The following is a 27,087-nucleotide window of genomic DNA, read 5'->3' as shown; positions in this document are numbered from 1 at the left end:
AGGCCTCGGCTCTGCCCCACCCGCGGCGGGTGTCTCTGGGGACCCACGGGGTGGCGGGACGCAGTGTGCCCGCCCGCCACAGCTGCGTGACGGCCCCTGCCCGGCCCCTCTGAAGCCTCGAGTGGGCCCGGGCCTCCCTTAGCAACCGCCCCCTAGCGACTGCCCGCCGGCGCTCCACCCGTCCGCCTAGCAACCTCCCCGCTCCCGGCCTCCTGATTCGCTGGCCCGCCCAGACGGGCCGTCGAATTCCTATTGGCTGCGAAACGGGAGCGGGCAGCGATTGGCTTTCGGCGGCGGGGGCGGGGCGGGGGGGCAGGGCGGGGCCCGGGCAGTGGGGAACAGCCGCGGTGGCGTCGGCGGCCTTGCCGGGTTCATTGGGCGCGTGGTGCGCAGGGGTACGGCGGCCGGGCGCCGGACCGGGGGGAGGGCGGAGGCGGCGGAGGCGGAGGACAGGGACGCGCTGCTGACGTGAGCACGCGGGGCGGGGACTCGGGCTCCTCCGCTTCGGAACGGGCTCGACCCGGCCGGGGAAAGGGAGGGGGAGGGGCGTGAATCGGTGGCGTTCTCCGCCGTGAGGAAGGAAAGGGAGCCCGTAGTCCTGACGGGCAGGTGCCCTCCACCAATGAGGAGACAGAGCTGGTGCGGACCCCGCCGCGATTGGCCTGCGGGCGGAGGGGGCGGGGCGTGCGAGCGCGACGGGGCCTGCCCCGAGAGAAGTGGGGGAGGGGTGCGTGGGGTGACCCGCCCCCCCCCCCCCCCCCTCCGTCCTACCCCCTCTCTTCTCCCCTCCTCCGTGCAGGGCTGGCCAGGCAACATGGCCTCGGACCTGGAGAGCCTCAACCCCGGCGCTCGGATCATGACCTTCCGCCCCACCATGGAGCAGTTCCGGGACTTCAGCCGGTACATCGCCTACGTGGAGTCGCAGGGTGCCCACCGCGCCGGGCTGGCCAAGGTGCTGACCCCCGGCTCCCCCCCCTACCGGCCTCCCTCCGCCCTTTGTTTACCCCGCAGCGCCGGCGCGGCGGGCGTGCCCGGCCCCGGGTGCCCTGCGATCAGCCGGTGCGCTTTGCTTCTTGCAGATAGTCCCTCCGAAGGAGTGGAAGCCGCGGAGGTGCTACGATGACATCGACGAGCTCATCATCCCCGCTCCCATCCAGCAGGTAGTGACGGGGCAGTCCGGCCTCTTCACCCAGTACAACATCCAGAAGAAGGCCATGACGGTCCGCGAGTTCCGAAGGATTGCCAACAGCGACAAGTATGGCTGTGCCACGGTGCCACTGCGCACATAGTCACTGCGGGGGTTGGTCCTGTTGTCCCAGTTCCCCAGGGCCAGGTTCTGGTGCCGCTCGGAGGTGTGAACGTAATGCCTTGAGCAGATGAGATGTGCTGGTCAGACCAGCTGCGTGCGCGGGGACCTTTGTCGCTCGTGTCATCTGGTAATGACAGGGGATGCATAACACCAGCAGAACTTTTTGTTTCCGCTGTGGGTGCCTGTGTGTGTGTCAACATCATCGAAATATTTGGGTGTAATAGCAGAGAAAGGAATGTTCTTGACATGAAAAAGGAGACAGAAAAAAAGATTGCTTTAAAAGGAGTTTAAGAAAAACAGCCTGTGAAATAACTATTTAGAAATAGCATTGGAATTGCCACCAGCAGTCGGTCTGCTGCAGCTTATTTTATCTTGCAAGAGCAGTACACATCAGTTATCTTAGGACTCTGTTTCTGTAATAGAGTAATTTAATGAAAATTACTTTTTTATGCTATATATGTAATAGTCTGGAATACATATATATGCACATACATATTAAACAGTTGTTAAGAGTGTAAATTTGATCCCTCAGTTCTGCACAAAGAGGCCAGTGTATAGCTAGGAGGGAATGGACATCAAGAGCAGATACTTTGTTGGTAAACAAAGCATGCTTGACCAGTTCACTAGCAGGTGAGTCTGGAAATGGTTGTTACATTTACAGTGGCAGAAAATACTGGTTTTGTTGGTTTGCGTTTTTTTTTTTTAAGCTGTTCTTTGTATCATTTCTGGTTTTGATTATATCTTTCCTTGCTAAGTTAGCAACAACCAGAAAATGAAATTGTTCAGACTGAGAGAAGTGCACAAAGCAAAAATGAAAGCAACCTGAGAAATGGGAAAAGTAATTTTGTTCCTGATCCTTTGTTCCCAAGTCTCACAGGAACACAGCTATGGCTGCTCTCCTGGCTTTTCTGGGAGTAAGGGTAGGGGTCTGGCTGATAAACATGCATTAGGTACTTTTATTGTAGCTTTCGATTCCTTCAGTGGTGAAAAACACCGGTTTAAACTCTCCAGTTATCAAACTGAAAAGTCTTTAGTATCTTTGTTGGGTTTTTTTTAGGTACTGCACACCCCGCTACACGGACTTTGAAGACCTTGAACGAAAATACTGGAAGAACCTTACGTTCAATGCCCCTATCTACGGTGCTGATGTTAATGGCACACTTTATGACAAGGTAGGAAAACTATGTTGGTTTTCAGGTAAAGGTTATCCTTGTATATCACGTTTCAGAAATGCTAATGTAGCATTTGACTTGTAACTTTTTCTGAAAGCGATAATGATAGTCTTAACATGAGTTCCAGCTTCTAGAGTAGACAGGAATGCAGTAGGCTTTATGTTTATAATGTACTTTCCATTTAACTCAGATAATTTAGGCTAACAGAGGTCACAGTGAGCCTTTATTAGCACTTCAGTATAATACAGTTCAGTTCAAGAAAACAAAAACTGCTATTGCCTAAGTGTTGCTTTTACACTGCTTTGTCCTGAAAGGCTTATGAGCATTGGAAGTGTTGGTCAGTGAACATGCACTGCTTTGGTATCCACTAGCGCATATATTTTTGTAGGACAGCTCTGCAGCCATTATGTGCTAGGATGATAAACATTAGAAAAGGGCATGCATTCTACTTGCTAGTCTTCTAAATTAGTTGATTCACTCTTTTAAAAAAGATGTTTGGAATGAAAAGTGTTTTTGTTCAAGAGGGCTCAGACATCGGCTCAAGCTCACACTGTTCTCTGGTGACTAGTAAACAATCAGTATCTAAGCTAGCATCATGCAAAACTTTTGTTTTACTTGAAATAGCTTGGTTTGAGCTGTGCCAGTACGTGATTTGTCTTGATATGCTGTTTCACAAGTGTCTGATAGCTTTTGCAACTGTCATTTTAGTTGTGTGGTTCCATTCTTCATAATTATGTTTAACATGAGGCTTGTGTTTTGCAGCATGTAGATGCGTGGAATATTGGCAGATTGAACACGATCCTCGATATTGTGGAGAATGAAAGTGGCATCACCATTGAGGGAGTGAATACTCCTTACCTATATTTTGGCATGTGGAAAACTTCCTTTGCTTGGCATACTGAGGACATGGATCTCTACAGTATTAATTACTTGCATTTTGGGGAACCCAAGTCATGGTAAGATTTTTCTAAGGAAGCTTCTAGGTGTAGAAAAACAATACCATAAACATTGGAGTCAGTGTCATGGAGTTAAGAGAGTTGAGTTCACTAAAGAAATTGCCATCCCTCCAGTGTTGCACTGCAGTTGTATCGGATGACAAGAACACTAGAAATCTGTAAGATACTACAGAGCAGTGCATGTCCTCATTAGCATTTGTTTGATTACCTTCTAGAAAGTCCATTTGCTGTCCTGATGTAAAATGTTCCTCAGAATTATAATATGCGATAGGGCCAGAACTTGGAAAACTTGTGTATGATTTCCTGAGGCTCTGAAATGACCATACAGAGGTAATACACCTGTTGTCATGCAGGCAGTAGGAGAACAGGCAAACAGATTTTGAAATGTAGCTGTTTATCGTAGATCTAAAAGCAGGCTAGTGGATCTTGCTGAGTGGTTCATCCATGGTCTGATCTTTCGTGACTGTTTGTAGGGGAGGCTCCCAAATTTTTCTGTAGCATGGGTTGCATTTTAAGAGTGAATCATTCCCTTCTGTTCACAAATAAATTTCTCAAGCAACTTAACAATTGTTTCCATGGCACTTCTGTTGGAAGCTAGTATTTTTGGCTGCCTTTTAGTACAACTTTGAAGTAAAAAATAATAGCTAGTGCCACATGACCAGTGAACAACCCAATGCAGTGGCAATTGCATGGGAACACGGAACAATAGTTAGGTCAGATAAACCTGGAGGCTGTTGCTTCTTTCACAGTAGTAGGTGTAAGAAGTTAACTTTACTGATACTGTAGTCTCATTTGTTTAACAAACAGCTCTATTTATTTAAGAAGAAACTGACAAGTACTCGATATTCTAGAGTGAAAGCAAGCTAAGTAGGTGGGTTTATTTACTGTAGTCAAACCAACTAGTTTTGTGGCACCCTGGAAAAGGTGAGTACAGAGAGAGATATAGCCCCAAAGAGCACACCTCAAGTTGTGTACATGTTAAGGATGTGACATGGTGTCTGACTTAGTCCCATCTTGGTCTGAGCAGCTGGAAGAGATGATTCTGTTTTCTCTCCTGCTCTGTGTTGCTCCTTGCACTGAGTGTACTAGCGATTGCACTGCTGTGAGCTGAGACGGGTCAGGAAGCGCTCTTCCCTTTCTTCTCACAATTCATGTTTTGATGTAATTAAATACATAAGACTTTTTACTTCCTTGCCTGCTTAAGCACAAGTCAGTGGAGGAAATGGTCAGCTTTTGGCTCTTGATTTTTCTTGGGAGAGGTAAAAGTCCTTGATACAGTTTATAACTTTGTCTCATCAAACTTTGAAAGAGACTGTGGTGATGGAAGATCTTTTTCATTATTATTATAGGTAATTCGTGCCTCAATGCCCATTTATGATTTCCTGTCTAACTTTGAGATTCTGTCCTGTCAGTTGAACTTAACAGACTTGTTCTTATGACTGCAGGTACTCTATTCCTCCAGAGCATGGGAAGCGACTGGAGAGACTTGCAAAAGGTAATCACACATTTCATGTCCTGCATTTTGTGGAAGGTGGGATGTACAGCTTCAGTGGGTTTCATCTCTTTTGGAGTACAGCATGCCTGTAATGTTCACAAGAGCACAGGCTGGCATACTGAACTGATAATTTGCCTTTTAGAATATAGATTATATTATTTCTGAGTGTTTAGTTGTGTATGCACACAAGAGAAATGTCATATTACAAATAATGCAGTTGTGGGCTGTCTAACCTTTAATGAGAAAATCCTTAACTATTGATGGTTAGAAGTGGAAGGTTATAGCCAAGGGAAGAGCCATCTGTGTGCAGTCTTCCTTATGCTCTTTCAAACTGGCATCTGTTAAAGATTAATGTCCAGGACTTGTCCTTTTTCTTCAGGATGCAAGCTAGCACACTTCAGATCAGGTGGTCCATACTTGTAGGCCTAGGGAAAAATACTGTTTAGGTGGTAACTTTTCCTATAAATTAATGAAAAATTAATTTAATTCACAGCAGAACAGTAACATCTCTCCTTGCCTTTACTTCACAGGTTTCTTTCCAGGAAGTGCCCAAAGCTGTGAAGCCTTTCTCCGCCACAAGATGACCCTCATCTCTCCATCAATCCTGAAGAAATACGGCATCCCATTTGATAAGGTGTGGAGAAATAATCATGATTGTACCAGCTCAGTCAAGACGTCCATGCAGCCCTGTCTCATCTCTAGCGGCAGCCAAGAGCAGACACTTAGAGAGGAAAACAGGAACAGGGAGGGTGTAACACAATCCTTTCCCACTGTACCACCATTTATCTGGCACTTGGGCCTCAAAGAGTTTGATGTTTGGTTTTTTTTGAACTTAAAACTATACACAACATCCTGTGTTAGATGAGATTAACTTCACAGTTTAGCTGTGTAGTCAGTGAAGAGAGATTGCTCTTTTTTTGTTTCAGATTTGTCCCCTCCTAAGTTTGCTTGATGTGATCTGCTTCCTCAGTAGAAAGTGTGGCTTGTTCTCTATTTTTTTTTTTATTACATTAATAATGTTATAGATGTCCTTACTTTCCAACGTGATAACCTGCCACCCACTTTCCCCCCCACGCACACACATTGAAGATCTAGTCTTTGAGTCCTTACTCAGAAGTACTGTCACACCTGTTTTGTTGTCATGAACCTTGTTAGACAATGGGGATCTGTTGAAGAGCAGCAGTGGAAAGCTGATCTAGAGTTGTATTTGAATATGAACAGTGAAAGGAAACGGTAGTAAATTTCCACATTGTGTGTGAGTAGTAATTTTAATTGGCCTTAGATACTGTGCAGCAAAACTTGTAGCTGATACAGATACCTTTATGACCTTCAGATAGCTAATCACAGAGTATTTTGTATGTATAATCACTTCTCCCTGGCCGTGTTCAAGGCCAGGTTGGACAGAGTCTTGGGTGACATGATCTAGTGTGAGGTGTCTCTGCCCATGGCAGGGGGATTGGAACTAGATGATCTAAGGTCCTTTCCAACCCAAACCATTCTATGATTCTGTGATTCTGTGCTATTTTGACCAGTCATGTTTTAGTAAAAGACTGTTGAGTGTTGCTTTCCAGTAAACAGATACTAACATAAGTAGGAGAATAGTAAAGGTAAGTAAGTACAAAGTCTGTCCATTGCAGCAAGTAGCTCCAACCATCATCTGTGGGAGGGGGTTTCAGACATACTGCATGTGGTGTGCAGGAACTCCTTTTATTCAGACACATCAAGTAAACTCTTAAATTGTGAATAACAATGTGGTGTCTCAACTGTCTTCTAGGTGACACAGGAGGCTGGAGAGTTCATGATAACCTTTCCTTATAGCTATCATGCTGGCTTTAATCATGGCTTTAACTGTGCTGAATCTACCAACTTTGCTACTCTTCGATGGATCGAGTATGGGAAGCAGTCTGTACTGGTAAGCAGTCTGTACTGGTAGGTGGTCTGTTGCCATCAAATAGGTTATTGCATACAAATAACCTATTGCTCTGCTGCTTGTTAAGTCCCCAGTGTTTATTCTAAGGGAGTGAATTCAGTGCTTTTTCCATTTAAGATGTGATATTTGCTTTCTGATACAGTAACAGTGTTCAGTCAGGCTCCTGTTTCATGTCCTTGTTTCAACTATGGATAGCATATAACAAGATTTTTAGCTTTATGTGGATCAAGTGAGGCTTCAAAGAAAGGGAGGGACTGGTTGTCTTACCAGAGATGAAAGGGTGTGCTTGGTGGTCAGGACTCATCAGTATTTTGTCTGGTATTTTAACTGTAACTTATTAATTGTTTAGCCTGGAAGTATGCTTTTGGTAACTTAAGTCACTTATCAAAGTAAAGGTCTTGGCTGAACCTTTAGACTGGATGGTGTTGTACCCCTGTAGAGGTGCCTTACGAACATGCCTTATATTTTCAGAACTTACATTGAAGTTCTAGTACAACTGGTGCTTTGAAGCACTAGTTGTAACTATGCCTAGATGAGAAGAACTACTATTCTGAGTAGGCCCAGAGTTTGTATGGCTCTGACTTCCCCATTAGGATCTCTGGTTTTGCTGGCTTTTTTTATATGAGCTCATTTTAAAATAGTCATCTACCAGCAACTCTGTAAATCGGCTGGTGAGGGTGAGCTTGCTTTCTTCATTATTGTGATAATATCTGGTTTTCTGTTGGTTTTGCTGGCTTTTCTGCCCAGTTCTTAGTAACTTAGTGTACACCCTTTTGATTTACTGGGAAAGTCTTGAGAGTTCTGAGGCTCAATTACATGTAACTGTGGGATTCTTTAGTTACGCTCCTGAAAGCAAAATGAGAAGGAGTGCAGAGTAGAATTGTCGAGTATGTAGCCTTACTTGCATATTTTCTGTGATTTAAGTGCTCGTGTCGGAAGGACATGGTGAAGATCTCCATGGATGTGTTTGTGAGGAAGTACCAGCCAGATCGTTACAAGCTTTGGAAAGCCGGGAAGGATGTGACTGTCATTGACCATGCTCTTCCAACCCCAGAGGCAGCAGAGTTCCTTAAAGGGGATCTCATGCAAAGAGTCAAGAATGGGAAACAGTGTGCTGAGGAAATGGAAATAGGAGAGGTGTGTAAAAAGGAAGTGGACGAGGATGAGACAAAAAGGTAATGCTTTATGTAGTCCTCTGCTTTTTTGTTGGATTAGTAGAAATTGGACCCAGCTTAATTGAATATTTGCCATTCCGACAGAACAGCAGCAGTCAGAGTTAGCAATAGTCTGTTTCCTGGGAATAGGGTATACTCTTAATTTATTGTATATTTTTTTACTGTTTGGGTCCCCATTGGTGAGAGTTTGTGTTAGACAGGAAATGCACCAGCTTGGAAGGTAGTTCTTCATCTTTGGACCGACATGCAAAGCTCGGATTGGAAGTGTGCACCGTACACTAGGAGGCCAGAAATAAAAGGGAGTGCATTGGGATCATGGGGCAGTGCTTGCTAGCAGATTCCAGTATTATCAGTGCTGCAGGCTGCAACATCAGTGTACAGTTCCTGGTTACTGAAGGCAGACAGGCTAATTATCCTACATTTCACAGTTAAATCTTTTTCAGCCAACGTTAGCTACTGTTCCTAAAGCTGTCTTTGGTGATGCTCCTGTAAAGGCAAGGAAAACACTTCAGAATAATTTGGAAACTTTAGCTTCCCAGGTGCTGTTTCAGAAAACACTGATCCAAACCAGGCTGTATTTTGTGTAGCCAGGCAGAAATTCAACATGCTTACATGTTTAGTAACCTGACATATGTAATTGTCTTCTGCAGCATCCCCAAGCATCGCATAGGAACAAAAAGGCACAGAGTCTGCCTGGAAGTGCCTCAGGAGGTGAGTGAGAGCGAGGCCTTCCCCAAGGAGGAGCTGAGCTCTGCACAGTGTGAAACAGACATGTCAGAGCCTTGTGAGAAACCTACGAGTGAAGTTGTGCAACAGGGTGAACAAAGGGTCAAGCTTCCAGGTAATCATTCCTCAGGCTTTATCCTGCTACAAGGGGACAGGGTATTTTTCTTCAGGGAGAGAAGCTGCTAGAGCTGAATCTGGGGCACTCTTTCATATGATGCTAGTCAGTAGGATGTTGTCATGTCCAGAAACTCAGACACAAGTTTGTCAGGCCAAGGCAAGCACTTCAGAAATTTATTGTCATGAGACCTGAGATATTGCCATTTGATTTTTCAAGACCAGAGGATGCATCTAGAATGATTTTAGGCTGTGCCTGTTAGTCAGATTTGTCTGACACTTCTGTGACTGGCTTGAGTAAATGAAATAACCACAGCTTGAACTATTAGCTTTTGTGGCGTATGGATAACTCCCCAGTGAGAACTATGTAAAACAAATTGTTGGGGGAGAACAAAGGTGTAGGCAGCCATCCTGTAGCTGCTGCAGTAACTGGCTGACCAGGTGGGTCATGGAGATGTTGCCTTTCAGCTGAACTAAAGCGGACAGGAACTATTACATGTGACTTGCTTCAGAAATAGGTATTCCTAGGTTTTGATTTTTGCTCTTTTATTTTGCTTGCCTGCATACAGAAATGTATTGGATGCCTCAGTAGTCCAAGGTCCTCTGTATTCCTGTTGTGTACTGTGACCTGTTTATGGAAATTGCTTAGTAAAACATATGCAGACTTCCTCATAGCATGGGTCTGCTATGCTGTATAGATGTTTTATTTGTAATTTTGTAATAAATAGGCTGGAGGAAAAATAATATGGCTTGTAATGGATTGATTATTCGTATTCTTAAGGGAGAAGCAAGGGGCCTATGGAACAATGTAGGAACAGGGCAAACGTGTCATTCCTCCCTCTATTAGTCTGTTTTCCAGCCCTTTACAGCTTGTATTTCATAAGCTTCTATTGGTTTGTGGGTTTTTATTTTTCTGTTGAGTCTCCCGTGAACCCTTGTAACCTCTTACCCACAGCATCATGTAGCCAGGAGTTGGGCTGTTTAGCTACACAGTATAAAGGATCATCTCTGTTTATTTTGAACTCACTGTCTGCTGTTTTGTTTGGTGAACACCAGTTCTTGTACTGGAAAAGGCAATGAGCAGATGCTTTTATTCTTTCTCTGTCGCTAAGTCACCCATGATTTTATAGGTGTTTGAATTAATGACCTACTCTTTATATGACTCAATGTTTCTTTTGTATGTGCAGTAGTTTGCTTTCCTGTTTGGCTTTGTGCAAATGGTCTCTCTGCTGCCCAGACTTTTTCTGAAGTCATTATATCTGTTCTTCTAGATCATGTGGACTCAGCTAAATTTGAAGAACTGAAAACAGTGAAGCTTGAGGAGGAGGAAGAGGAAGAACAAGAAGCAGCTGCATTGGATCTCTCCATTTCACATGCTTCAAATTCCACTTCAGTGTTGCCAACTGCAAAGCAGAGTGCAACGCCCAGTGTTCAGTCCAGCTCGCCTGCGTATTCTGGTTCCTCAGACTCTGAATTGACTGATCTGTTGGCAAAACGAACTGTTCCTGGGCCAGCTGGGGTGCTCACAGTCCACAGCTATGCTAAGGGGGATGCCAGCGGATCTGACAGTGAGCACACTTCAGGAAAGAAAGCCAGTGCCACCGCCAGTGTGAGTGAGCAGGAGCTGGCAGAGGTATGAATGGCAGGAATACTGAAAGACTGAACTATGTGGTCACGGATTTGCTGTGATAGAGCTTCCTATCTGTGCAGATTACGTTTTCATTCCATTGGTGTTTGCATAGCAGGTTGCTTAGCTGTTAACGTGAGTTATAATAGCTACGGGTTTGGCTAAAAAAAAAAAGTCAAAACAACAAACCAGTCTTACCTCTTCTAGAAAACAGTCCCTTCTTTTGAGAACTTCTCTGAATTATTTAATTGCTTTAAGGGAAAGGGTAGCTTGGTGGTTTTGACATGGGAGTATTACAGGCTGACTCAATTCTTTCTATAGTAATAGACACCTCTTTGTACCTAAAATTATTGTAGTTCAATCCAGCCTTTATTATGACCACATTAAGATGTTTGAGGGGCTTTTTATATAAAAACATCTAAATTTGTATGTCCCTTAAAATATAGGGAACAAAAAAATTATTGATTGGGAGAATGTAAATCTAAGTGTTTAAGAACTGCCAGCGGATGTTTCATTAGACACCCAAGAGAAGGCTGTAATAGTTAAAATCTTACCTGCTGGTGTCTTTTCAAATTATTTTGTTTTCCTCTTTAAATCTGTGTTTAGAGACTGGGAGTTCAATAATGATTCTTCAAAATTCAGGAATCACAGAAATGGAACAGCAAAGAGGCAAATCTTTTGATAATTAAGCTGGAATTAAGCAAGAGTTCTCATGGATATTTAAACTAAAGAGATTGTGTTGCTGGTACTGATGTCTCCATTGCACATGCCATACAGGGAAAGGGTGAAATTTTGAAAGGGCGTACATGGCTTTTCCCAGTATGGTGTATTTCAAAACAAATTTTCCATCAGATGTTAACTGGGAATGCTAATTTCCATTTGAATAAAAGCATTTCTGCTTCTAAGAAGGCTTGTAGCCAGCTCTGTAGGAGATCAGAGGTAATGACTGTTATGCTCTCTTCTGGTTTCTTTTATGAAGAGATTTTAAAAGATGTGAGGTGCGTTTAAGATTTGCTTCTGCTTTCAAAGGAATAACATTAAAAATGAAAAAAAAGGAGGCAGGGTGTTCTTACCTACTGAGAGACTTCCTGGGCTATTAAAATCATGCCCTTTATTGCCTTGCTTGTCAGGTTGGTAGTAATTTTGTCAGTGTGTCACTTGTTTTTTACATACGAGAAGGGGAAATCACTATTGTTGTAGTCTCCTTCTTTCAGTCTGTCAGTGCAAATAATAAGCAGAGAGGGTGAAAGTTTCCTTTGCTTAAAATAAGTCAGTGAGGCTTCATTGGCAGCTTGAACTGTACATGCTTTTTATTATTTTATTAATTTTAAATTTGAGATTTTTTTAAGTTTACACACAGTATTTCTGCAGAATGCCTGAGACTTCTTATAGAAAACCATTCAACTTGTCTGTCTTTGGTTTTGCCTTTTACACGATTCTAACATAAACAGACTTGCATAAAAAGCTACACTGGAACCTGTGAAAAGTCTCTGTTCTAATGGCTCAACAGAGGTAGTACAGCTCTACCTGGTTTTCCATATCAAAAGAGCTAAGAGCAGTTCTTTCAAAAAGTTAGTTCAGAGCTGAAGTTAGTTTCTCACAGGTAAAATCATGAAAGCATGTGTATATTTTGTGGAGGTTTCTTTAAGTTCAAAACAAGTTCGTTTTTAAAGTAATGTCAAAGGGACATGTGCTAATTGAGTGCTGAATTGCTTCTCCTTGTCCAGGCAGCAAAGGAATACATAAGATCACTGAAGGAGAGTAAGAAGTCCAAGGGTCGTCGCCAGCCATTGAGCAAGCTCCCACGCCATCACCCACTCTTGGTTAAGGACTGCATTAGTGATGATGGTTAGTAAGCCTTGTGCTCTTTGGGGAACTAATAGAGAGGATCTTAGCTTCTGCTGTGTGGGGTATTCCATTAAGTAATTGGCAGTAACCAGGAGTCAGCAAGGGGTCTGCATCCTACACAAGGATCTTACCTCATTTTTTTGTGCTCACATCATTAAAATTTTCTCTTGAATGATGTCTTTCTTTCCTCTTCCATTCTTCGGAGTCACAACTATGAAAGGAAGATTAAACTAGTACCAGAGACTTGCTTAACTATGCCCATCTTAGAGCATTCCAGTAATTGATGTAAATATCAATGATTAAAAACAAACAACACACAAAAAATCCAACAGCACCAGATTCTTTGGCTGACAGCCTTGATCTTGATTTGGAGGTGGTGCTGTTCTCACCCACTAAGCCTGTCTTGTGTCTGTACGATTGCTGTGTTTGTAGAAGCCTCTTAAAAAAGGATAGAAAGGAGACCAAGCTACTGGCTCCCGTCACGCTTCTGTCAATTTGATTTCTCTCAGTCTTTCATCTCCATTCATAACTTTGCCTTATTTAGTTTCATTTGCAGGAAGAGTATCTATAAAAGGACACATAATCACTGAGCTAATGATCTCTTATCACAGAGGCATCGGAGCAGCTAACTCCTGAAGAAGAAGCTGAGGAGACAGAAGCATGGGCCAAGCCACTTAGCCAGCTGTGGCAGAATCGGCCACCAAATTTTGAGGCTGAAAAAGAATACAATCGGACCATGGCTCAGCAGTCTCCTCACTGTGCTGTTTGTATGCTCTTCCAAACTTACCAGGTATATAGACCAAGTCTGTTAGTGTTACCATGGGGATAACTGAAGCGGTTGCTGCTGTGGTGCATAGTTTTAAAACTGTCATTTTGCGTATTGCCAGTTAGCCAAAGCTGTATCAGTGTTGCAGTCTTCCCAAGGAATTGTTCCAGGAGAGCACAGTTGGGAACCTCGCAACACCTGTGGAGGACTGCTTGTGCGTTCCCAGAAGCTTGCTCAGCTGTTCAGCAGGAGCTTTTGTGTCTGTAGCTTTCGCTTGAGCCACGGCATGGAGCACAAATGTTGCTTCAGCTGACTATGAAATCCCATTTCTCTTTTCCAGACCTTCACTTCTACACTTAAAAACAACACTTTAACTCCACTCATATTACATGGTCTCTGGGGAGCTGGCAAGAAAGAGAACCTTTTACTTAAAAGGATTTAGGGTTGTGTTTGTGGATAGAAAGCTGTCTCGTCTTGGAGTATATCTGGCATGTGGAAATGTGCTTTAACAAAGTGCAGCTGTAGCAATGCATAGCTTGGGGTTGGTTGCAGAACCCCTTTGTCATGTTGATTGAATGCTTAGGCAGAAGTCCCATACTGAATTTTTTGGTGTGCCTCAGCTTGTAAGGTAGCCTGAATAGTTATCTGCTTGTGTGTTAGACCTGCAGTTTAGAGAATCAGATTATTCCCTTCCTGTATGCTAAATATATTTGATTCTTCTGAGATCACTGTGATGGCACTAAAAATACGTTCACCACAGTTTGGGAAATAAAGACCTCAAATTTTTGACGAGGGTTTCTATTGTGTATAGCTCCTAATTTCCATGAAACCCATAAACCATAGTTTCAGTTCAATCTTGCTGTTTCTATCTGAGGGTAGGTTCTTGTCAGGACTGGAAATTCTACATAGAAGCTGCATAGTAACTGAGGATTTCACTAGTGCTGACAGTGTAGAAAGTTAACAATTTGTTAACAGTTTAAGTTCTGTGACTTAAAACTTAGGTTTTAAGGTTTTAAGTTTCTTTTTTCAGTTCTAAATGCTGTTAAGCAGAAAACTCTAGCTGCAGGTTTTCAAATGTCTGTCCACTCCGTGCCGTGAAGCAGAAACTCTTCCAAGATTTGAGCTGTGGTTAGGTTCTTCGTTCCAACTTCAGAAAGTCTATAGCAAGTCTGGGAACTCACTTCAGTTACCCATTCAAATAAAAAATCGGCACAAAATGCCAGACAAATACTCACTTTTCCTTTGTGAAGAAGAAAAGTATCTAGCTGCTTGGTGGGGAAAAGAAAGTTCCATTTTCTTCAACTTTGTTGCAGATTTCCTTTGATCATCTTCATTAGGGACTGTAGTGATAGGACAGAGGGTAACGGGTTAGAATTTAAACAGGGGAAGTTTAGATTGGATATAAGGAGGAAGTTCTTTACTGTGAGGGTGGTGAGGCACTGGAATGGGTTGCCCAGGGAAGTTGTGAATGCTCCGTCCCTGGCGGTGTTCAAGGCCAGCTTGGAGAGAGCCTTGGGTGGCATGGTTTAGTGTGAGGTGTCCCTGCCCATGGCAGGGGGGTTGGAACTGGATGATCTTAAGGTCCTTTCCAACCCTAACTATTCTATGATTCTATGATTTAGTCTTTTGCTTGACATGCAATGTTCAGAGTGAATCAGTAAGTTTTACAGAATCTGAATAAACTTGTTGAAAACATGTCAGTTTCCTTCCAACTGTGATCCTTAACTGGACTTTTTCCCTATCTTTTGATGCACTGTAGGAGGGACAGTGCAGCTTCATTCTGTTACTGCAATTTCTGCTAATATTTTTAAAAGATCAGGCAAACTACTTCATGGTGGCCTATGAGGTACCAAAGATGATATGAAACTTTTCTTCAAAGAGAAAGATTAATTTCTTTTTAACTGTTAAGAATGGTAACTTTAATGGTAACTTTACATACCTATGTAAACTTTGCATATAATTGCTGTTTGGTTTTACATTGGTTTAGATGAACAGATTCCAAAAGATTAGCCTGAAAGCCTCCTGAGCTTTAACTGTGAAGCTACATTTTTAGTCTGCTGCTTATTTCCCAGGAACAAATTAGTTTCAAAGCCCATTAGACTTGTTTAGAGCTATGCTAGGAAAAAATTACAGGGATTGCAGTAGATACCTATTTGTGTGATCATAATCCTCCCATAGTAAGGTAAGATAAATGTACAGTGTTGGACAGCAGTGTTGTTATCCTCTGTATTAAGGGGTGGGGGAATGCAGCAGAGGCATTGCGCATAGAACATGAGGTGTCAGCTTGGTGTTTCTATCTCTTCTGTCAGAAGAGATGCAGTTTGATCTTGTTGCTCTTTAGAGGGATACAGTTCAGAACTTATGTTTAACCAGTTTGGTAGAAAATAATTTCATTCTGAAGGTGCAGTATCTGAGGATTTTATAAACTTAACTATATTTTCACCTAGCCGACTGTTTAATCTTTCAGTACCTTTATTCTTTCTTTACACTGGATATATGTGTGGAATAATAGGTGAGTAAAGATGATGTGAGACAGCTTTACTTGTAAAGCTGAAATTCCTTGTTCATCTGTTATAGGCAGAGTGTGGAGGCAACAGTCAAAGCTCTGGAGTTACTGCAGCTGCAGTGGATGGGAAGATCCGAACCAAACCCCTGATTCCTGAGATGTGCTTTACTGCAACTGGCTGCAGCACTGACCTCAATCTTTCAACCCCCTACTTAGAGGAAGATGGAACCAGCGTACTCATCACCTGCAGGAACTGCCATGTCTGTGTTCATGCAAGTGAGTGCATCCAGAGTTGACCCTTAACTCTAGTGTTCTCTGTAGTAAGTCTGTCCACATAGCAAGCCTCTACCAGTCTATTTAATGTACGAATAGACTAACTTCAGCCCTTTTCTGAACGGTACGTATTCGAGTGCTGGCCATTGAAATACAGTTAGCTGCATGGATATCTGCATCACCCTGAGGCTCATTGATTTTAATTCTTGCTTTATTTCTTGGCTCTAGGGGAATGGGTCTGAATTTAGATAACCTCCTGATTGAGATATGTCTGGTTTAGGTTGTTATGGTGTATCCCCTGACAAGGCCACTGAAGACTGGATGTGCTCCAGATGTACAGAAAATGCCTTAGAAGAGGTAAAGTTTCTCCTAAGATTACAAATGGAGCCTGGTATGTCTGGGAACTTGGTTACAAAGTTCATTTCCACAGTGTTGTTGATTTGGGATTATTTTGTTCTCTCCTGTGGATAGAAGGCAATTCAGAAAATGTTTAGGAGTCAGTCTCTTGCTTTTTGGTGCTTTTTAAGCTGTAATGATATATCCATTTAAGTAGTGCAAAGCTGCTGAGCTTACTTGGGTCATAGGGAAGATGTTCTGCATGAGTGTGGCAATAGCTCCAGTGTCTGTCTTAATTTATGGTAGCTACTATTTCTAAAACAGTAACTTTTGTTAATAACTGGGGAGGTGTGTGCATATGAAGAAAACAAGAAGAACAGGATTCCCTCAGAAAGCTCTAGATCACCAGAACAGGTTAACCTTTCAGATTGTCTTTGCTCATGGCTTTCCAGATCCTTTTACACATCCTCAAAGGATACAGGATATTACAGTTGTAAAAGGAAGCCATAACAAGCAAGTTAAACAAGTCTTCAGTGGTAGTTCTACTTGCTTTAACAGACTTGGAGTCTATATTTGTTGCCCTAGGGGCAGCAGCTTTTGCGAGCTAAAGGGTTGATCTGTACAGGGGAGTTCTCTTCTGACACTGAAACTATTGTCTTCTTCCGAGTATGCATTTTGAGGGGGAAGTTCTGAAGCAAGTGTACTGCTCTGGACTTCACTCTTACAGCTAATGCTTTCTTCCTTGTGCCAGGACTGCTGTTTGTGTTCATTACGAGGAGGAGCACTGCAGAGAGCCAATGATGACAAGTGAGTGTTCCAGATTTTTTGATCTTAAGGGAGAGACTCCATTCCTAAGTAGGTGAGGGTAAGCTAGTAAAAGCCAGTGTCTGCATTTGGTGTAACAGAGTGATCAACAGCACCTTTCATATTCTGTGTTATATGATAATATAATATATATTAGGTGATGAAGTGTGTTTGTTATGTTCACACACAGCAATCTTTGTCTCTTCAGCTAGTGCCACACTCATTCTTTGGTTGCTTAGCATTTTATAGCACAGAGGTGTAATGTGCAGAGTTGTAAATGTACCACATAAAAATGAGGTTTCTGGTGAAATGACATCTTTCAATACCTTCTCACAAAGGATTTTGGTTACTCCATGTAATGTGCTGTGGCTATGGAGACAAATTACAACCATTGGTTTAAGTAGAACAGCATACTGAAATTCAGGATATTTCTGCAGCAAGTATGCTGCATTCAGCTACCTATTCTGTGTTGTCCTGTCAGCAGGCTTTTATAATGCAGGCATTCAACCAGCACTAGCCAAACTAAATCGTTCTCCTGTTAACCTGTTAGTAGTACAATGGAAGTGTGAAGAAGTCTTGGGTTTGCCCCACATGTGCCCACTTACTAGCAGGAGGAAGGAAGATTACACTGCTACTTCTCAGAGGCTATTCATTGTGATTTATGTGGCAAACTTCAACAGACGTGTATTTACTTAAGCTCCAGAACATCCTCTGTCTGCCTAATGCATATTAATTTCTTTTTCCCCTCTCCTGTCCTGACAGATGGGTTCATGTGATGTGTGCTGTAGGTGTACTGGAGGCAAAATTTGTGAACATTGCCGAGCGGAGTCCTGTAGATGTTGGCAAAATTCCCCTGCAACGTTTCAGACTGGTAAGGATGTGCTTCACTGGTGGGGTTTCAGAGTGTCTCTCCAGTCTGTTCAGAATCTGGAAGACTTTTGCTCATCCCTGCAAACCCAAATTCATCTCTCCAGACTGAACAATTTGGTCTGGGCTGTTCTTTGTATGGAAAATAGCAATTGTCCCTGTTGCCATTTTTTGTTTCTTTCCCTATTTTGGTATATATTTATTTGGATGAGAAGCCAGTAAGGGGGCACAGTTTTCAGTATGTGGCAAATGACATTTATACAGTGTTACAATGGTGATTTTTGTTGTTGTTACTTTTAGAATGCCTAGTATTTAGCTTGCTTTATTGATTGCTATTGAGCATTGAGGTGCTTCAGGATATGCAAGGCATTTGTGTAATGGGTGAATGTCTTCTGCAACAAAGCAGCTGTACTTAACTCTTGTAACAGCTCACCTAGAGGGGAAAAATATTTTAACTGCTTTGCATATGCTAATGAGTTACAGATAACATTCTTTTCCTACAATAGCCCATCAAGCCTGACCCAGGTGACTCAGACCAGCTAGCCATTTGTGTGGAGTAAAAGCTAGTTTAAACCTCTAGTTTCCTGTCCACAGAAATGCATCTTCTGCAAGAAACGAAGAAAGAGAATTGCAGGTTGCTGTGTACAGTGCTCACATGGTCGGTGTCCCACATCCTTTCATGTCAGCTGTGCCCAAGCAGCAGGAGTCATGATGCAGCCTGATGACTGGCCATTTGTTGTCTTCATTACCTGCTTCAGGCATAAGATTCCATCTCAGTCAGAGGTGGGTAGATGGATGATTCCCTGGAATTTGAACTGCAGGATCTTGGAGGGACTGAAAAGCTTTAGATTGTGGGATTGATTCTTTCAGTTCTTCATTGAAGGCTCTCTCACAATGTTCAGTATAATCTAACTGGTGTTGGATTCTGATCTCAACCTTGCTGCTGCTCTGAGTGACCTTAGTGAGATCCTTTATTCTATTTTGGTTTGCAGCCCAGAAGCATTCAGAGCATTACATCCCTCCTGTGGTTGTTGTAATGAGAAATAATAGTGCTTTTTATATGTTAATGTAAAATATATGGTGTTAACAGCTGTGATACTTACTATGCAGGAGTTAATGCAGGGACTCCAGCAGGCTGCATCAGTGGTCATCGAATTTCTTAAGTGATTAATTAGTTTATAAAGTTTTCATGTAGCTATTTTAGCCATCAAACCCACAACAATCTATTAGAGAATATTTACTGTAAAGGCCCTGCATTGCTCTGAAGAATGATAGCTTAATGTACTAAGTAACTTAAAGGACAGCAGCGTCTGATCAGGCTTTAAGCAGTGGAAGTCCACAGGCAGAGCTTTTCTAAAAGTGCTGCTGATTGATAGTATCTTGAGTAGGGTTACTCAGCCTGAACTGAAGTATTTTGCTTCCTTGTCTGCCAGCACTGGAGCTGTGGTCCTCAACTCATTCTTTATTGAGTCATTGTGTAAAAAAATTCCCTTTTTTTTCTCTTCTCAGCGAGCTAAGGCTGCGCTCCAGGATCTGTCACCTGGACAGATAGTCATCAGCAAGCACAAGAATGGTCGCTTCTATCAATGTGAAGTGGTCAGCCTTGCAAAGGAGATATTCTACGAGGTTAACTTTGATGATGGTTCCTTCAGCGACAACCTGTATCCAGAGGACATTGTGGTATGTCGTGCAGTGGGAGTCTGGCTCCAGTAGAGGGCACATGATGCGAGGCAATTCGTGCTGCTGCAGAGCAGATACACCAGAGGATTTGGTAATCGTTCTAACCCTAGGTTGGGCTGTGGCTGGGATGTGCTGCAAGATGTCATTAGCGGTATTAGTGAGTCTGACTAAACTGAGGACACATAGGAACAGGTGTAACAGGGAGTGCAGCTCATCTCTGACTGCTTAGCAATGGTAGGTCTGAAAGAAGACTTGCTGATACTTGTATACCATTCTTACATGAAGTACATTGAAGTTGGGCCCACTATTGGAATTTAAAGATAGATGATATGGATGGATGTGTCTCAGCCTAGTTCTTCATCCCTAAAATGGAGTAATTGTTGGAGTGGTGTGCAGTGTGACTGGGATGGACTCCCTGGGGGTTTGTTGAATGTTCACATAAGGAAGCTGCTTACCCTTCTCCTTGTCTCTCCCACCTTTCTCATTCATGCTGTAGAGTCGAGACTGTCTTCAGTTAGGTCCCCCTGCCGAAGGGGAAGTTGTGCAGGTGAGATGGACAGATGGACAAGTTTACGGAGCCAAGTTTGTTGCATCACATGCCATCCAGATGTACCAGGTACAGAACGGAAGCTGATCATCATAACAGGGCTGTTCTTAAAGCCAGCAGAGCTATGGGAGAGCGTAAGCACTTCAGGGGAAGTTACTCAGTGTTGTCAGCAATGCCAGATGCTGGTAACAGTCACTGTTGTTGAAAGCAAAGTTGGTTGCATGTAGCTCTACTCCTGTCTGGCTACCTACATGAAAGTGTCAGCTTCTGAAAAATTCCTGGTCTGTAATTCTTCTGCAAACTCTGTTCCTATAGGTTAAACTACCTAAAATAAGTTTGGGTTTGCTTTTCTCTATTCAGTGAGTGCATAATGCCTTGCATACTTCCAGAGGGTGCAAGGTTAAGACCCTATTAAAGTGACCAGCCAGGCTGTCTTGTCAGATGTTAAAAGAATATGCCAAAACTTGCTGGGCTGCTTTATTTGTCATGGGGTTGATGAGGTTCTGGTTCAAGTCTGTTGCAGTATGCATACCTACATCTTATAAAATTCAAGTGGTAGAAGATTATTTCATGGGAGGCCTCTGTGGGGAGGAGAAGGCAAGTTCTGGGTAGCTTTGGGAGGGTTCTAACTTTGAGACTTCTGGAAGAACAAATCCTGTTTTTCTTCTAGGTGGAATTTGAAGATGGGTCACAGCTGATGGTGAAAAGGGATGATGTGTATACTCTTGAAGAGGAGCTTCCTAAGAGAGTGAAGTCAAGGCTGGTAGGTAAACAGGGTACAGACTTCTACTAAAGAAGCTCATGTAACTTCATTTGTCCTTGGACAGCAAGCTGAGTGCATGGCAGCAAGAGATTACAATCTGCTGCTCACAGTTGTTCTGAAGCTTGGTTGATCAGGCTACAAAAGCAAAGCTCTCACTCTGGAGAGACTTTAATTCTCCTTCTGCAGTGATGGGATTTTATAGTTACTGTTTGAGACAGCGCTTTGACACCCTTTCATGCCTGTATTTGTACGTCTCATTGTCTACTCCCATTACAAAGAATGGTGAAGCTCCTTCCCTTATGCTTTGTTTGGAAAAGCTCCTGATAGAGTGACATCAAGAGAGCTGGCCACTTCTTAAAATTGTAGAATAATTCAGGTGGGGAAGGACCTCTGCAGGCCTCTGTCCAGTCACCTGTTCCAAGCAGGGGTAACTTTGAAGTCAGATAGGGTTGCTCAGGGCTCTCTCCAGTCAAGTTTTGATTATCTCCAAGGATGGAGATCCCACAGCCCGCCTGGGACCTGTTCTGTTGCTTTACGCTTCCAGTTATAAAATACCTAACTATGGACAGCATGCTAGGGTATCTTGCTTTACAGGATGATCATGCATACCTTAATGCAGAATCTGTTAGAGGTTAAGGGAAGAACTTATCACAGATGAATCCTGTGACCAGGTGTTTAAACATGCCTGCCCCATAAGGCACAAAATGTGCTAGACTGCTTGAAAGTTAGAATAGATGAGTGTGTTCATTCTTTCAAGAGACTGCTTGTGGACTTAAATTAGCTACTCAGTTAAATTTGAAACCTGTGATTCTTTAGATCTCTGATTACAGTTTAGTTAAACTTATCCCCAGACTTTTCAGTTTGGTTTCTTAAATATTTTTCTCCTTGTGTTTGGTCAGTTTTTGAAGAAGGCTGAATGTTCGCAAGTGTCCTGGCTTGGTTCTTCCTTACATGCAGTAGACAGATGTGGAGGCAGAAATTTGACCTGTGTTCTAGTGACTAATTCTGCTTTTTGTCTCTTAGTCAATAGCTTCAGATATGCGCTTCACAGAGATCTTTGCAGAGAAGGAGGTCAGACAAGAGAGAAAGAGACAGAGAGTGATCAATTCACGCTACCGTGAAGATTACATTGAACCTGCGTTGTACCGGGCCATCATGGAGTAAGCTTCCTGCGGCAGAGGAAGAAGATTCTCACCTCTCCCAAGGATTTAAATGTTCCAGTACAACAGGCCATATTTGGATGCTTTGAATCCAGGGGGTTTTGTTGTTGGGTTTGGTTTTTTTTTCTCTTTTTTTTTTTTTGTAAGAAAGCTAAAAAGCTGATGCTGTGCAGTAGCTGGAAGGCAGCTGTTGGATAGTGAAACAGATCCCATTTGCTGAAGCTGATGCCTGCAGGCTCTTGGTCTGAAGTTGGGTCCTTACTGAATAAGCCAGCTTTGGGGGTGTTGCTTTCATCTCGTCAAGCAGCCTTGCTTTTTTTATTAGAGACAACTTTGAGAGGTGGCAAACTCTTTTGGGAGTTAGAGCCAGGAATCTTGGCAGCTGCAGAATAGTACAGTCTATTGTTTTAATTGAGTAATGTTCCTGTATTTTGGGAGTCTCCCTGGTGACCACACCTGGGCTTGAGCGGGCAGTATTACTGGTGCTTGAAATTGAACCTTTTTTTATATTTATATCCCATCTTTTTGTCGCAAGCAGCTTCAGTCTCTTCTTTCTCAGCACCTCGTTTTTGAGGTAGGCTGGTCAGATCCAAGCAGATAGGAGGTGCTTGTGTGAACAGGTGAAATGTGAAACTGAATCCTACAGGACAAATTATTTAACCCTCCATTTAATATTTTTGTTCGATGCTTCTTTTGATTTACTTAATCTTAAGTTTACTTGTAATAGTATGTGCCTCAGAATCAGTGAAATCTGTCTGGAGCCCTGCACAGTGCAGCCTTCTAACAAGAATAGGCATTCAGCTCCCAATAGACATTCAGCTCCCAAAGAGTGAGTTTTAAATTTCTCCCTGTCCCCTCTAGGGCAATAATGACCAAAGGGACAGAGTCCTAACTCTCCCTTCTTGAAATCCAAGCATCACAGTATTGGGGATGACAGGGCAGTGGTATCTGAAGCAGTGCAGTACCTCTTGTGTGGCAGCGCTGTCTGTCGTGTGGCTGCAGGCTTTTGCTTGCAATAGCTAATATTGGGTCTGGGACAGATAAAGCATGCACTGAACTGTATGTATTACTGAAGGGCTGTGCAGTGCTCTTCTGAAGCGGGAGTGCTTCTGTGTTCCTGCCTGGCAAAGGTTACCACATGTTTTTATAGAGTGTTAGTAGGGCACATCTCAGTTGTGTTGGAAAGAACTTGCTGCCCCAGCAATTGGAAGCTGAGTTAAGCTGGGTAGTAGGTGTACCTGGAAGATGAGCCAACTTGCTCCTAGTAATTTAAGCATTAACACACCACAATAGGAGCTGTGTAAATACATGTTCCTTTCCCATTCTGTAGGAAAGGGATTTTAGGCTGTGGAGCAGATTGGCCACCTTCTTTTTGCATGGAAAGATGGGTTGACTTTTCCTGATGGAGGAAACTACGGTTACGTGTTCTCCAGAAACAGTTCAAGAGGACAATTTTCTAGTGAAACAGACCTAATGCATCCCTGCTTCTATAGGGACATGGCAATGTGTCTGCAAAGTCTGGATTTGTACCTTGTTTCCTTTTGTTACATAGGAACGCTATAAACCAAACTCTTCCGAAACCCCGGTGCATCGATTTGTGATTAGCAATAAAATGTAGTATTGTGTAGTGATACAACTCTTGATCAGAAAAGAAATAAACTACAACTTTTATAAAGAAAAATCTTACTTAGCCCTACATTTTTATAGGGTCAGGAGGCTGATAAGAGTAGCAAAGATTTGCACAACCGCTGTTTTGCGTAGAGGTATTCTGTCCCATTTTTGTGGTGAAATTCCTTGTTCATCAGTATTGGAAGGCTTAAGCAGATTCTGAAAGGAGATAGCAGCTTTCCTTTATGGCTTTTTTTAATTTTTCCCATGTCCACAACTCCTGGTCTCAGGGTATTAAATAGTTTTCTGATGAAGGGGATAGTTGGTTTGATAAAACTCAAATCTCAAGACCAGAGTCTAGTAGCTGCAGTTACTCTGGTCTAGGCAATGGGAACGAAATTGCACTTTGATGTCTTAGCTTGTACATAAGCCTCTGTGAAGTGATGTGTTGTGAAGCAGACATGGAGAAGAGCTGGCAGAGCCTTAAACTTTCCTCTGTTCTGTAAGAGTTAATTTGGTATTAACTCTCATAGGCTGAACAATACCTGTATAATACCGAAAAACACACTCTTTGTATCATCTGCCATTCTCTCTCTGGAGAAAAGGCGTCTGTGTTCAGGCTTTCTTCCCAAACTGCCATATAACTTAAATGCACCTTTTAGGTGCCATGTGCTACCTGTGCTGCAAATGCTTGGCTCAACAGCTTCATCCTAAGAAGATGATGAAACAGCTGGATTTGTTTGGAGTGCTGTTGTTCAGCTGCAGCAGGTTTTGCCATCCACCTTGTAACAGTATTGTGTGACTTTGAAGAGCTCCTTTGCCTGGTATTTGTTCTAGAAGAGGAGCTTTGTTATGCTGCATTTTCTATGGGCTCCAGATTTGCTCTTGTCAGTTGACTGCACTGTGTTGGAAACTGCTGCCATCCTGCACTCCGAGACGAAGGGCCTTCCCAATTTTCCCATCACTTCTTGTGCTGCACCATTCAAGTGTAAGCATACGTTACCTACTGCAGTGATTGAACTGCAGTTTGGCTTCTCCATGAACTTAAAATTGGTGTCCCTGATGTTTGAGGGGTGTGTGTTATTTGACTTTGCAAAAACAATTGGTTTTATGGCTTGAGGTATAACAGGTAGCAATAAAAGCTCTGTACAGAGCAGCTGTCTCAAAGGTACACATGCTTTCCATTACCTGTACTTTGATCTTGATTGTTAATAATTTTCTCTAGCGGTTTGTTTTTCTTGGGAGTGTGTTTATCCCTGTTACAGCATCATTCCAGTGCAAGCAAAGTGCTGCCAGAGTATCAGCTAGGTGGGTGCTTCTTGAATGTGTTCAGTAGGAAATCATGTCAGTATACCCCACTGGAGCTCTGGTGGCCCTTCATTAGGTCTCTTGTAGGTGATGCTGCAGGCAGTTGACCTTCTCACTTCACTTTTCAGGAAGCTTCTGTTTGTGAGTGGTTCAAGTTGGACCCATAAAAAGCATTTTTAGTATAAACAAATAGTAGCTTGCCCTTAATTCAAAATGAGCTTGGCAAGCTAGTGATTACTTTTCATAATGTTGAAGAAGGTGACTGTATTCTTTGTAGAGCACCTGGTTGCGGTCATGTTTCTGCTTGTGGCTGGACTTCTAGGAGACCTTTCTCCATCAGCACACCCCTCAGATGACCAGAGACAATGCTGTCAGTAGTAGGACCCACTCTCCTCACTCCTTCTCTCTCTTCCCAGTGTTTTGAGCTGGGTTGAATTGATTCTGCACTGTTTGAGGAGCACAGCCACATATCCCAAGGTTTCCAATGCATCTCTATTCTTCTGTTCTCTAATTGGGCTCCTGTTGTCTGACATGTCTGCAGTTGTGCTTGTTTCTTTTTTTGATGCAAACATGGGATGAAGTCAAGACTCTGGTAGCCTGTATGTTGTTTTCAGTTTGATGCAGTAATAAATTTAAATTCAAAACGGACAATTTGTAGACTAATTTAAGAACTACAGCAATGTAACTTGGAAATTCTCATCATGCTTCTAATTTTTCTGTCAGCACTGTTCCTTTCTAATACTCATCTTCTTCACACTTATCCAGTGAGTTCTTGGGTGTCTTTCAGAGATTCTAAGTGGAGTTCTGTTATCTAAGGACTTAGTCCAGCGTGGCTGTTCAAACTAGAGCCACAAAGTCGTCCCTTCTCATTGAAGTACAGACCTGAGACATCTGCAGTAACAGCCGAGTTGCCTTAGGTTTGCTTTGTAGCTGGGAGTGGCAGCGCCAGAATAGGAGTCATCAGAAAAATTTTACCTGGCTGCAGAGTCAAACAGTTCTGTTCTTTACTTTGGTGTTGACTGTTGGATTTCACAGTGCTGGTTAAGACTTGCTGAACTGGCAGTCAGGGAGAGGAGAGTCATCTACTTTAGCTCAGGGATTTTTGTTACTGATCTACCGAGTGACCTTCACTAAATTGCTTATTCACTGTAGTATTATTCCAGTCCCTATCTTTGGAACCTACAGTGCCAGGTATTCCTGGAGTGGCTTTTGTAGTTTGGGACAATGTTCAAGTCTCCTTTTCCCTAACAAATCTGTAGACATTCTACATAACCTTTAAATGTGTGTGCTTAGGTTAAAGTGTATAGTATTTTAGGTTCAACATGAACAATTTGGGGTATTGCTAAAAGTCAAAAGAAGACTTTTTCTTCTTTTTCCATAATCATTTTTCTTTTCTTTGCATTGCTGTTAGAGCTGTTCAGCAGCTTTTAGGTTCCTCCCTTGGATGAATGAAGAGTGCAGCACATCGGGGGGGCGAGTGTGTTGTTGCTTGGTTCCACTACTGAGTAGAGCTGAGGGTGTGTATCAAAGGTTTCCTTGCACCTCACCAGAATGGTCTACAGAGGAATGGGAAACACTCATCTAATTGCTGTCTTTTGAGGAACCTGTGGCAGATCCACACAGAAACATTGCCACAGCCTTGCTGCAGCATGAGTAATGTGAGGATGCTGAAGTCAAAACTGTTCTGACAGCACCTAGCGAGCAAGGGAAATGTGTGGGAAGGTACTGGAAAAAGATTATAATGGAGTAGCATGTGTGTTAATTTCTAGCCAAAACTGAGTGAAGGTAGGAGAGCCTCAAGAGAGATGTCCTTGGCCTGTAATTCTGTGTTTAAGAGAAATTCTCACTTCTATAAACGGTTCTAGCGGGGACTTAGTCCTGTGTAAGTCACTGCCTGGCGTACCCAGTCTGAGCCCCTCGTGCAGTGAGAGAACACAGCCAGCACACCACGAATTGGGATGCTCTTATCTTTAACACCACTGCTGGCTGAAGGGATTGCTGCCTCCTCACAAAGCTGTAAGTGAGCAGGTGGCTGATGTGCTGGGATGTTCTCATCCCCAGCCTGAAGTCCTCCATCTAGAGTTAAGGAGAGACTTGTCTTTGCAGCTCAAGAATTT

The 27,087-nt window shown here is 42.9% G+C and overlaps 1 protein-coding gene across 6 annotated transcripts; it reads left to right on the top strand.

Annotated features, from left to right (window-relative positions):
- Positions 1–324: 324 nt before the first annotated feature.
- On the top strand, positions 325–25,730 carry KDM4A (lysine demethylase 4A). 6 transcript variants are annotated; one of them, XM_080622804.1, is made up of 22 exons: positions 325–395; positions 800–952; positions 1,080–1,255; positions 2,367–2,481; positions 3,244–3,437; positions 4,883–4,932; positions 5,463–5,566; positions 6,707–6,844; positions 7,787–8,037; positions 8,688–8,878; positions 10,149–10,510; positions 12,232–12,352; positions 12,964–13,142; positions 15,696–15,900; positions 16,178–16,254; positions 16,985–17,040; positions 17,800–17,908; positions 18,499–18,687; positions 19,414–19,584; positions 20,081–20,200; positions 20,802–20,894; positions 21,918–25,730. In XM_080622804.1, the coding sequence occupies exons 2-22, from the start codon at positions 815–817 to the stop codon at positions 22,056–22,058; spliced, it is 3,180 nt and encodes a 1,059-aa protein (XP_080478930.1). In that variant the 5' UTR covers positions 325–395; positions 800–814; the 3' UTR covers positions 22,059–25,730. The 6 variants fall into 6 exon arrangements, 5 of the variants coding, with proteins under 5 accessions (XP_080478930.1, XP_080478931.1, XP_080478932.1 ...); XM_080622805.1 differs by having other exon boundaries at positions 348–468; XM_080622806.1 differs by lacking the exon at positions 325–395 and adding an exon at positions 521–639.
- Positions 25,731–27,087: the final 1,357 nt, after the last annotated feature.

The sequence above is a fragment of the Psittacula echo genome (genome assembly GCF_963264785.1).
Source record: "Psittacula echo genome assembly, chromosome: 7".
Lineage (NCBI taxonomy): Eukaryota > Metazoa > Chordata > Aves > Psittaciformes > Psittacidae > Psittacula > Psittacula echo.
The sequence above is the reverse complement of the archived record's forward strand: the minus strand, read 5'-3'. Positions and strand labels throughout refer to the sequence as shown.

Excerpts from the sequence above, each read along its gene's own strand:
- KDM4A (XM_080622804.1), top strand. The coding sequence starts at position 815 with ATGGCCTCGGACCTGGAGAGCCTCAACCCCGGCGCTCGGATCATGACC. Across the intron at positions 5,567-6,706 it reads ACGGCATCCCATTTGATAAG|GTGACACAGGAGGCTGGAGA; the intron begins GTGTGGAGAAAT and ends ACTGTCTTCTAG. Across the intron at positions 18,688-19,413 it reads AGATTCCATCTCAGTCAGAG|CGAGCTAAGGCTGCGCTCCA; the intron begins GTGGGTAGATGG and ends TTCTCTTCTCAG.